At 44.6% G+C, this 12,978-nt stretch overlaps 1 protein-coding gene across 1 annotated transcript in view; it reads right to left on the bottom strand.

Annotated features, from left to right (window-relative positions):
* The window catches only part of TSPAN2 (tetraspanin 2), a 516,484-nt gene that overhangs the window by 96,992 nt on the left and 406,514 nt on the right, over positions 1 to 12,978 (bottom strand). The window contains exon 4 of the mRNA XM_078641236.1: positions 6,558 to 6,632. Within this exon, the coding sequence (XP_078497362.1) occupies positions 6,558 to 6,632 (75 nt within the window). The remainder of the gene's footprint in view (positions 1 to 6,557; positions 6,633 to 12,978) is intronic.

The following is a 12,978-nucleotide window of genomic DNA, read 5'->3' as shown; positions in this document are numbered from 1 at the left end:
GCCCAGTCAGTTACTCTCACCACCCAGGCCCGATCTGGGCATTACTACCTGGCAACATGAGGTTGGGTGAGGAGAGGGCAATTGATTTGTCACACTGAGGGAACAACAGAACACTCGGTGAATGGGAGGTGCAGCTATCCCCGCCCACCACCGGTAGTGATACACAAAGTCTAGTGCACGTTGTTCTGAGTCACATCAGACAATCTGGTTACAATTAACTGATAGTTAGGTTCACTGTACCTTCCTGGAATGAGACACAACATCTGGTGCGCGATGATTCGGTTTGCATCAGACAAGTCAGTTATAATCAATCCACAGTCTGGTTTACCGTGCCTCCCTGTAATGAGGCTCAATGTCTGGTGTGCGATGATACGAGTCACACCAGACAATCTGTTTCCCCACACACAGTCACAAGTTCAGTAGTACCGCACAAGGTAAAATAAGGGACTCCTATGAATGCGCCCTCCCTTCGAGGGTTGCAACATGTGAGTCGGACACTGCATAGTCGGGGTGTCACACAAGAAAGATGCGGCACAGACGTTGAAGCAGCCCACACACTGGGCACGCAACCATTGAATATGTTCACCAACAATGAGACGCTTGTGCTTACTGAGGCCCCAGGATGCAGGGACCAAACTCCTTAGATGCAGGCACAGTTTAAGGGGTTTCACACAATGCAATCCAGTCTCCAAGCACAATACTTAGTTCCACGCCCACACCGCACTGCAGTAAGGATCCAGTAGACGAAGTAAATGCTTGAAAGGGCCTCGCTCTCTAGGTGAAACATATAGACGGTCTAGTTTCCTCACTGTAGGTCTTTTTTTAAAATTATTTTTATTACATTTCAAACATCTCAGAGTACAGGGATTACAGCGATCATAATAAATGGGGATGACAATTATACTAAAGCAAGTATGATTCTAGATTAGCCACTTGAGTCCGTATTCTGCTGTTAATAAGAGAAGAAATCAAGGAGGGGATAACAAGGGACAGAAATCAGTCACTTAGGAGTTACATGTTGAAGCATTTGCAATTAAGGAGAGTTAACAAACAGGTCTGTATCGCGAAGTGCTACATAAGATTCACTAGCCAGGTAACAGCACTGAGCATAGTCGGTTGCTAAGGGTGCGGCATCTGTAACGTCATGTCCGTGATGGGGAAAGAAAGGTGTCCTATAAGCAGCACAGAGGGGATGAAGAGGTGCTCAGCACAGGCCCTGCATCTGAGGTAATTTCATACCCTCTTACTGTGTGTGCACTTCACTGGTACTATGGAGATGTTCTGGCCAAAATTTGATCTGCACACATAATACAACAATTTGTGAGCACACAAGGCTCGCAACTGACCATAAAATGAATAGCTCTGGCCAGCTGGCATATCAATTGGGTGATTGACTACTGCATTCGTGGAAAGAGTGGGGTTGTATCCTTTCTGGGGCCAGGTAGGACAACGTGACAATATTTTGTAAATAAGGGAACCCGGTCACATTTCAATTCTGCCACTTTTTTATTCTGAGCAGATTTATACACCCTAAAAATTTAGGGCCAGATGTAGGTAGCCAAATACCGGTCGGTAATGGCCAAATCTGGCCGTTACCGACCGGTATTTGGCTTTTGAGATGTAGGTGGGTAGTTATTTACAGAATCGGTATATTTACCGATTCGGTAAATTTACCACTTCTGTATTTTACCGAATCGGTAAACATACCGATTCTGTAAATCCATACGTAGCTGACACTCCTAAGAGTGCCACAGGCCCTTAAGAGTCGGTATTTTACCACCCAATCCTATTGGGTGGTAAAATACCGAATTCAGGTGTGCATGCACATCTGTGCATGCACACCTGTGCAATGTGACACACAGACATGCCCTCAGGGCATGTATGTGTGCCACATGTCACACTAGCCTGTACTTGGGGTGCTAGAGGGTGTCAAAGTGACACCCCCTGCACCCTTGCAGGATTCGGTATTTACCGATTCTGTAAATACCGATTCTGTATTTCCCATTGAATCCTATGGGCTTCAAGGCCCATAGGAATCAATAGGAAATACAGAATCGGTATTTACAGAATCGGTAAATACCGACTCTTACAGATTCGGTAATTTTTTATCTACATCTGCCTCCTTCCAATTTAACGACTCTTAAATACAGATTCGGTATGAGTCGGTATTTAAGAGTCGGTAAATCGGAATTACCTACATCTGGCCCTTAATCCTTGGGTGTTTTGAGTATTTTTATCGTGTACAAGTTACATCACTTTGTAAACTTTTCAAGTCGTCAGAGGTTTTACATGTTGCCATACAGAAACAAAAATTCACTACATACAAAATATATAGACACTTTTCACACCAAAAAGAGACAATTGGAATACAAATATACATTAACACTTCACATTACAAGTTCTACATTATATCTTCTGCAAATCTATTCTAAGTTGTACCCTACTAACTAATTTTCACACCAGACCTACACTAATTTATTTTTGTCTAATAGAGGACTGGTCTCACAAGGGCATGCAGTCTGTATTAAGAGGCGTTGTTCCGTTGACTATGTATACCAGTAGGTATACAACATTCTAGTTATGGCCCTTTGCGAGTTGAGTGTTCGTAAATGAGCCGAACAAGCTAAGCCGACGCGTTTCCAAGCCGTTTCTTATTCGTCGGACTTTTCTTCAGGGCTATTAGTTGAGTACCTATGTAAAAACAATGGGGGACACGGTTCAGTGTAGGACCTTTACTTTTTGTCATCTTAGTAATATGAATCATTAGTACACCATGTTACCTTTTCAGAGTATGTGTACACATCTGTCCTTGTCGGATAGGGCTCTTGGCTGGTTATTACGTTGCTCTGCAGAGGTGAAGAGCACATAATGGGCCCGATGTAGGAGCCCTAATACCGGTCGGAAACGGACGAATTCGGCCGTTTCCAACCGGTATTACGCTTTTCTTATGTAGGGGGCTACATAAGTACAGATTCGGTAATTTTACCGATTCTGTACATTTACCGATTCGGTAAAATACCGAATCGGTAAATGTACAGAATCGGTAAATCGAGATGTAGGTGGCACTCTGAAGAGTGCCACAGGCCTTCAAGAGTCGGTATTTTACCACCCAATCCAATTGGGTGGTAAAATACCGAATCCAGGTGTGCATGCACATCTGTGCATGCACACCTGTGCCATGTGACACACAGACATGCCCTTAGGGCATGTCTGTGTGCCACATGGCACACAAGCCTGTAATTGGGGTGCTAGAGGGTGTCAAAGTGACACCCCCTGCACCCTTGCAAGAATAGGTAATTACCGAATCGGTAAATACCGATTCGGTATTCCACATTGATTCCTATGGGCTTCAAGGCCCATAGGAATCAATGGGGGATACCGATTGGGTATTTACAGAATCGGTAAATACCGAATCTTACAGATTCGGTATTTACCGAATCAGAATTACCTACATTTCCCCTCCTCTAATTTACCACTTCTTAAATACCGAATCGGTATGATTCGGTATTTTAGAAGTGGTAAATTAGATTTACCTATATCGGGCCCAATGTGTCTAGTTTTAGTGAGGGGCATTAAGTCATTACGCTCTTATTACTGTTATGGCATCAGGACTTACGTGTGCTGGTTTTCATTAGTCGTGGATACGGCAACAGGCTGTCTTTTATCATTTGTTGCACAGTTGATACGGGAGCGGCGGCGGGAGCTGCGAATTAATAAAGAAGGAGTTTTCAATAGATATTAATGATAGTCTGAGGGCCTCTGTGGGGGATTTCTCCATTGCTGATAGCTACTTACTTGGTTTTTCAGCACGGAGGCTGACCTCCAGGCTTTTGTTTTAAGGGCGTCACCTTTTCTCGCCGGGACTTTTATTTGACCGCGTTCGCTGCAAGGTTAAGAATTATGGAATTTAGGTCGCATTCTCTACATATTGGATTCATTACCCCACTCGTACAAATCGTTACCTTTGAATTCCTTTTAGCTCAAGTTGTTCGTGCCTGCTCCCGTGTTGAATGGGTGTTTGGTGTTCTGATCACATGGCCATTTCAAACCTGCTCATGTCATGTGACTTGGTGATTGTGGGAGATGTAGTCTTGATGCTCGTTACATTTGGGGTCATTTACGGAAAATAATTCTTAACCTTGCAGTGAACGCGGTCAAATAAAAGTCCCGGCGAGAAAAGGTGACGCCCTTAAAACAAAAGCCTGCCGGTCACCCTCCTTGCTGAAAAACTAAGTAAGTAGCTATCAGCAATGGAGAAATACCCCACAGAGACCCACGGACTATCATTAATATCTATTGAAAACTCCTTCTTCAATAATTTGCAGCTCCCGCCGCCGCTCCCGTAGCAACTGTGCAACAAATGATAAAAGGCAACCTGTTGCCGTATCCACGACTAATGAAAACCAACACACGTAAGTCCTGATGCCATAACAGTAATAAGAGCGTAATGACTTAATGCCCCTCACTTAAACTAGACACATTATGTGCTCTTCACCTCTGCAGAACAACGTAATCACCAGCCAAGAGCCCTATCCGACCAGAACAGATCTGTACACATACTCTGAAAAGGTAACATGGTGTACTAATGATTCATATTACTTAGATGACAAAAACTTAGGGTCCTACACTGAACCGTGTCCCCCATTGTTTTTACATAGGTACCCAACTAATAGCCCTGAAGAAAAGCCCGACGAATAAGAAACGGGCTTAGAAACGCGTCGGCTTAGCTTGTTCGGCTCATTTACGAACACTCAACTTGCAAAGGGCCATAACTAGAATGTTGTATACCTACTGGTATACATAGTCCACGAAACAACGCCTCTTAATACAGACCGCATGCCCTTGTGAGACCAGTCCTCGATTAGACAAAAATAAATTAGTGTAGGTCTGGTGTGAAAATTAGTTAGTAGGGTACAACTTAGAATAGGTTTGCAGAAAATATAATGTAGAAATTGTAATGTGAAGTGTTAATGTATATTTGTATTCCAATTGTCTCTTTTTGGTGTGAAAAGTGTATATATAATTTGTATGTAGTGAATTTTTGTTTTTGTATGGCAACATGTAAAACCTCTGACGACTTGAAAAGTTTACAAAGTGATATAACTTGTACACGATAAAAATACTCAAAACACCAAAGGATTAAATCTTTAGGGTGTATAAATCTGCTCAGAATAAAAAAGTGGCAGAATTGAAATGTGACCGGGTTCCCTTATTTACAAAATATTGACTACTGCATTCAGCAAGGTTAAGAGAGCAATAAATACTTGAAAAAATAAGAAAGATTGGTGAAGTGCCGGGTATGTGGCGGATAGCAGACATTTGCAAACATGTTATAATGTCACAGTTCGTTCTTCAGCTGCCCAACTCTGTCTTGTTGTGGCGGAGGATAATGTGGGCACAGGCACTTGTTAGCATTGCAGGACTCCTTGCGACCCCTGGAAGGTTTCCTTTCCACCCAGGGCTAAGTCAGCAGCAGCATAGCAAATTGGCATAATTTCAGCAGTGAAACAGGAACAGTACTTTCCAGAAGGAAGAGGGTAGCACACTGATGCCGCTTCCTGACATGCATTTTGAACAAAGGAGCCTGCACGGATCTTCAGTCCAAAATATGTTCAATGGGCTACATGGCTCCAATACATGTTCCCAAAGCTAGGCATTTAGGCAGATGCCCACTGCTAACTATTACCCAGGGCATCTTTACAAGCTTGAAAATACTGCCAATCAGGTTGGGCCCGCCTTTTTGTCCTGAGAAGGGAGTCTGGGACGGCATGCACCTCTCTTCTGTGCAGGGTCTCCTCTTGTGGAAGCGGCCTGCATTCCTTCTAGCCTGGCTGAAACAATGGCCAATCAGAAGAAATGGGGCCGGGGTACTCCTCTGCGGGCAGCACTCCCCCTCAATCTTGCAATGCCAGTCTTACAGTAAAAGACATGTTCACGGATGGGTACCGGTAACCCAAGCAACCAAAGCAATCATAATATTCATGTAGTCTTGCGTTGCAGTACCTCACCCGATAGATATTGATACCGGAGTGCGGTATCACTTCTCCATCACAAGTTCCAGGCCGCGGAATGAAAGATAACGTCACAGCAGCACCTCATGGTTTATAAGAAAAAAAAATTCTATCGTTCTGGGAGTCCAAAACTCAAAATGTGACGTACTTTCCGCGCAAAAGTTGCACTATTACAATTACTAAGTTTTACCTGGTAAAATATGTGCCGTGGGAATAGTGCTGTTTTTTCCACTGCCTGCAGTCATAAACGCTAGAATTCCTGACCCGATGGACTGATAGTTACAGTTGCAAATCGTATTCACTGAACATTTGTGAACTGGTTACGTTTTTGTTCCACGATGCAAATACAAACAAGAGGACACAACGAGAACACACCAAGGCTGTTTAAATAAAAGCTATTTTCATGCATTACGCAGTATTTATTGTGCAGCCGCCCCAAGGGAAAGGGGGCAGTCATTTGCTAGTTATTTAGGAGACAGAATAATGCTTCAGACAGATCTGGTTGCTTGCGTTATTTCATTGGAGATGAATTAGTACAATTCTTACCGTGCTTTTGCCAAGAAACACAAATACGCCGGCAGTCATTTCTGCAGTAAATATTACCAGAAGACAGGCAAAGAACTGAAAGAGGAAACAATAATTTTGCTTATTACAGGAAGAGCAGACATGATGCACTGTAGACACGAGCTTTACCAGCAATGATGATCTAATTTAATGGGCATCTGGACAGTGTCTATTGTATTGTAGCTGCCTTTAACATTTGTAGAACAAGATACACAAGTTATTTCATCCTTTACACGATACGGCTCTGTAGCAAACATTTTATGATTTAAGAATTCAACATTTTTGAAGGGCTGAGTGTCTAGCCTGTAGAATTGTTTAAATATGCTACATTTAACATTGTTTTATAAATGGACCAGAAAATGTGAACGGCAGACCCTTTGGAGCTCGGAATGTGGCAGATCTCTGGAGCGGTATTAACTCCTAACTGCATTACAACCCATTCGCCTAATTTCATAACCAATACCGCCATCTAGTGGACGGTATATGTGTTTCTACCCGACCGATCAGCCGAAGTACAGACTGATGATTACATAAACAAACACCTTCAATGCTACAGGAGATTTTTCTCCTGTGCTGCATTCCCAGATTTACCATTATTCATGACAAGGTCAGCTCGTCATAAGCACAGCTCCAGTGGTACTGCATGACGAGCTGAACTTGTCATTAGCATAGAAGAGGTTAATCGGCCGCTAGGAAATGGGATAGCTGCTTCGTGTGTATCGGACTCCTCATTTTTCCTACCTCCTGGCTTATCTGCCAGTTGGGTCAATGGATATGTTTAAGCAACGCAACAACCACAATTATTGTCGGGTGAATCACAAAAGTTACTAAATTTACCTGTGGCTAATTAACCCTGTGGCAGCTTGACACAAAAGCGGTCAGGCTTAACTTAGAGGCAATGTGTAAAGTATTTAGGCAGTACTCAAACAGTAATAAAGTGACAACACAACACAATAACAATCCCACAACAATCTAGAAAAATAGAAAACATATTAACAAATAAAATATCAGAACAACAAAAATCCAATCAGTAGAACTACATATATGCAATTTCATAATTTTACGTAAAAGTGGTGCTAAAAAGTGTAAAGCTCCAAATGGTGTTATCTAGTCACGCCGGATTGAGAAAAAAGTTTAAGCGGACCACGATATAGCACGGGCCGGGTATAGGACCAAGTTCGGGCCACTGCTAAATCACCTGGTTTTACGTGGCCTGAGAAGCGAGATGCTACGTCACACTGCATCGGGTTGTGTCAGTTCTGATGGGGCTGCTGATCAGGAGCTGTGATGTGCTGCATAGAGTTGTGTCGTGCTATGTCGGTTCCTATGAGGCCACCAATCAGGAGCTGCAAGATGCTGTGATGCGAGGTCCTGCATCGGGATGCGCAGACACATGCCGGTTGCTGTCACTAAAAACCGACTATCCTGCTTGATTACTAAGCCGATAGTCTGAAACCAACTTTGTGCTCCAAAACTGGTATTTGTGCTTCTTAAAAATCGAGTCTGTGCTTTTAAAAATCGCATTTTAAAACTGCTTTTAAACATTGTATTTTGGTCATTGTATCCCACTGATCCTCACCTGATCCTGCACACTCGCTTCTCCTCTGGGTCCAACGCCGGCATCCCAGTCCACCACGGGGTTTTCCTGCTTGCTGGGGAGGGTGCCGGCGCCTCTGATCTTTCACACCAGGCAGCTGGGGGTTGTTAGAGCCGGAGGCTTTGGTCAGCGCTCTAGCTCTCCCAGCACTATTTAGTTGGCAATCCTTTCCTCTCGTGCGGGGAACGCGTGGGGCCAAACACTATGCCGATTTCATTACCTACACAGCAGTCAAGATGAGACACCTAAATTGTAACTGGCCAATCAGTACTTATGCCAGGGCTCAGTTGAACAACACAGGTATCCTCAACCACAGAGATTTCTTCCCAGAGTTCTCTGCTCCACCTGCCGGCCAGGGTCCTCTTGCCACCCATAAGGGCCCACTTGAATCTATCACCACCAAATGTCAGGCAGGAGGAACCCTCATAATTAGCTACCTAAACACCCGTTCTATGGTGAGGCACCAACTCGAAATCTTTCAGCTCCTTGACTCTGACAAATCGGACATACTCCTATTGTCGAAACGTGGCTCACTACCCAGTCTGTCCCTTATATCCTCGCAGCAGTTCCCATTGGCTATTACATACTTCAGCCAACAGGCCTTTGGGCAAGCCCGGGGGTGGGGTTACAGCTATCATCCATCAAAAACTCAGGTTTACAGATTTAGGGATCGCTGGAATACCCTCGGTCAACAGCCTCATTCTGAAATTTGAATCACCCCAATCCCCCTTTGTGTGTGCCCTTTTCTACTGACCTCCTCACCACATGCACTCATTCCCCCAAATGCTTGGTGATATAATTTCCCAACTAGTCATTAACCATGCCAGAATCATCGTTATCAGAGATTTTAACTACTGTCCACCAATGCACAGGAGAGTGCCAGCTCCATAGAATTCAAAGATCCTCAATCAGGTATGAACTACACTCAACATGTGCACGAGGCTACCCACGTAAAGGGACATATCCTGGACCAAGTCTGGACCTCCAACTTGGAAATCTCACTACCTCTAATTTCCCCATGTACTTGGTCAGACCACTACCGTATCACATTCACCATGGCCTGTACCCCCTTCACCAAACTCTCCCTGACGAGCAATCACCTGGCCAGAAACTGGAATCGGGCCAATATCGGTGACTTTTGTACACTACTAAAGGCCACATTACCCACTGATCAAGATTCCCTTTGCAATCAGGCACCGAGCATCAAGCGAAGGCTTGAATCAGCCAGTGACAGCGTCGCCCCCCTCAAAAGAACCAAACTCAAGCGCCCTCATGACGCTCAATGATGGTTCTCAGACAATTTGAAACAAAAAAATCTCACACTTAGGCAAGCCAAACGCAGCTGGAGACGCGATTATGTCCCAGAAAATAAAGCTACTTATGCAACCCTGCTAAAAGACTACAAAACTCCATCCTCCAGACTAAGGCAACCTACTTTTCACCTAAAATCATGAACTCAGCCACTAAGACCAAGGATATCTTCTCCACAGTCGACAAGCTTGCACAACCTGACAGAGTGATAGCAAAACCTGTCCCCTCACAATCACTATGTGGCTCCCTCAATTCTTATTTAATCGAGAAAATTGTCTCCATTAAAAGCAGCATCCCTACTCCCACACCCTCAACTGCCTCCCCTATCACATGCAAAAATCCTTCTGTATTGGACCTAATTCCCCCGATCTTTAGGGAAGAGTTTTTTGTCATACTAAAAAAAGTCGGGTCAGGCTCCTCCACAGACTGCTGCCCTCCGCACATCTTACAGGAGGCTTTCCTTACCTGCCCAGACCTGCCCCTTTCACTCCTCAACAACTCCCTTAAAAAAGCATTGTCAGGAACACCTTTAAATACGCTGAAATTGTCCCAATTCTAAAGAAACTCAACGCTGACCCCTTTGTCACAAGTAACTTCTGCCCAATTTCCTTATTCCCCCTACCTTAGTAAGACCTTAGAGGCCCATGTAGCAAACTGTCTTAGCACATTCATTGAGCATTCTCAGTTCCTCAATCCTCAGCAGGCAGGATTCAGACCAGCACACTCCACAGAGTCTGTCATACTAGCAGTCATGGACGAGTATAGGATGGGGGGGGCGATAAAAACATTTCCCAGGCCCTGATACTCCTAGATCTGTCAGCCGGTTTTGACATGGTCGATCATAACCTCCTGATCGATCGTGTAAGTAATGCTGGCATCCAGGGCCTGGCCATGAAGTGGATCTCCTCCTTCCTACACAACAGATTTCAGGCAGTCCACCTCGCCAACTTTTCAGCCAGGAAAGCTAAGTTGACCTGCGGGGTCCCCCAGGGTTCTTCCCTCTCGCCCCTCCTGTTTAATCTGTACATGCTTCCTCTGATCTGTTACTTACGGAATAGTAGAGTGGTAACTTTCAACTAAGCTGACGACCTCCACCTGGTGTTCGAAATTGACTCTTCGAATACCTCAGTTTCCAACTTCCAATCCACCATGAGCTCAACCAGATAATGGATGTACGCTAACCAATTAAAACTTAACCCTAACAAAACTGAGCTAATTCTGACTGGTGGCACCGCCAAACCTTGGAACTCTAATTTATGGCCGCCTCTCCTGGGCAGTCCCCCTCACCCAGTAGAATCTGTAAAAAGCCTAGGGGTCATAATCAGCAATGATCTGTCTATGAAACCTCAGATCAGAGCAGTGGTATCTACCTGCTTCTTCCACCTACGCAGAATCCAGAAGATCTGTAGATTTCTGACCACCGAGGCCCTGACCTTAGTCAGCCTGGCCCTGGTTATCTCACGCATTTATTATGCCAACCCGCTCTATGTCAGCATTCCGGCATACCAACTCCACCGTTTGCAATTGGTACCAAACCAAGCAACCAGGCTCATCTTCCATCAACCCAGACATCAACATGTCCACCCTCTGATGAAGAGCCTCCACTGGCTCCCGGTGGCCAAACGCTGTGCACTTAAACTGGGCTGCACCATCTTTAAAGCCCTCGCCGGGCACGGCCCTGCATTCATCTCGTAGAGAATCCATCTCTATGCCCCCCCTGCAAACTTCGCTCCTCCCATCTGAACCTGCTCACTACCCCCACTTTCAAACGTAAAGAACACAGTGGCCTCAGATTTTCGTTTCTGACCCCGCAATTCTGGAACTCTCTACCCACGGATTTGAGGTCAGTAACATCTTACGCCCAATTCAGAACACTTCTTAAGACCCTCTTGTTCTCTCAGGCATATGAGTAAAGCTCCGGTCATCATACCACTGTCGCCTTCCTGCTGTCGGCGGCATGAAACCGCTTGGTGTAAGCTCCCTTAACAAATATTTTTAACATAACATCGAGATGCGTCAAGATGGGTTGAGCTGCATCGGTTCTGAGGTAGCTCATGGCTGGGCCAGAAGGAGGGCACTTTACTGCCAGCCGAGGGTCTAGAACCTGGGGAGAACTTCTTGACGATCAGGACTCACTCCTTCAGAAGCCAGCATCAGGGTACAGGCAGATCCAGTTGAGTATATGAAGCTGGGCAGATGCAGGACATGTCACTGGAGCTTGTTATGTCCCTGTAGCTCATAAAAGGAGGCCAGTCAGCTCGCCCTTGGAGTCACTCTGGTGGTTTTGGGTTCAAGGAGCGGGTCCACTCTTCTTTAGTCAGGCAGTAGGGCAGCCCTTCCAGCAGCAGGACAGCCCTTCCAGCAGCAGGGCATCAGAGCAGTCCTTCTTCCCAATATTACACATGAACAAAAGTGATCAGAAGAGTTCGTTTGCGGAGTCAATATTTATACCTGGTGTCCACTTTAAAGTGAGAGTACCTTCTAGAATACCACTCCCCCATCTGGTTCTGAAATTTTCTTTGTTCCCCTGTCCTGGCTCCGAGGGGTCTAGGGTAACAACAAATTAGTTTGAAGTAAATTGTGAGTGTGTTGAGGCAGCCCCTTTGAAGTGCAAGTGTGTTAGATGACAGCTCCGCCCATCCAGCTTGACAAGATGGCTCATCCTGACAACACTTCATCCCCTTTTTATCACTGTCTGGGAGGAAAACACAAAGGCCATCTGCCAACTACACATAGTCATGTGACCCAGGATACATGCCACAGGCAACAAATGGTTAGGAAAAAAAAATGGCAACTTTCTAAAAGTTGCATTTTCAGAATTATTAAATTAAAATCCGACTTTAACATTAAAGAGGGTTTTACATAACAATTCATTTGAGACCAACCTTTGTATCCCTACCTGCTCTCAAAGTTATCAACTATTAAATGTAATAGGGTAACCCAATGTTATACTATAGGAGAGGTATGCTTTGCTGTAGTGATAAACGAATTTAGGAGTTTTTCACTATCAGGACACATAAACTTTAAAGGTATATGTTATACTTTTTAAATACAGTGCACACTGCCCTATGGGCTTTTTGGAGCCTACCTTAGTTGTGACATATGAATTAAAACGAAGGTTTGAGGCCTGGCAAAAGGCTTATTTTGCCAGGTCGTTATGGCTATTTAAAACTGCACAACGGTTGCAATGGCAGACCTGAGACATGTTCAAAAAGGCTACTTAAATAGGTGGCACAATGAGTGCTTCAAGCCCATTAGTAGCATATAATATACAGGCCCTGTGTACATGTAGTATCACTTTACTAGGGACTTATAAGTAAATTAAATGTGCCAACTGGGTGTAATGTAATGTTACCATGTTTAGAGAAGTGAGAACATGTACTATAGTACTGGTTAGCAGTGGTAAAGCACACAGAGTACTAAGGCCAACAAAAAAGAACTCAGCAAAACAGGATGGAAGGTTAAACGTCTGGAAGCACATCACTCCAAAGATGT

Source organism: Lissotriton helveticus, chromosome 5_1, assembly GCF_964261635.1.
Source record: "Lissotriton helveticus chromosome 5_1, aLisHel1.1, whole genome shotgun sequence".
Classification (NCBI taxonomy): domain Eukaryota; kingdom Metazoa; phylum Chordata; class Amphibia; order Caudata; family Salamandridae; genus Lissotriton; species Lissotriton helveticus.
Note: the sequence above shows the minus strand (reverse complement) of the source record. Positions and strands in the feature narration are given on the sequence as shown.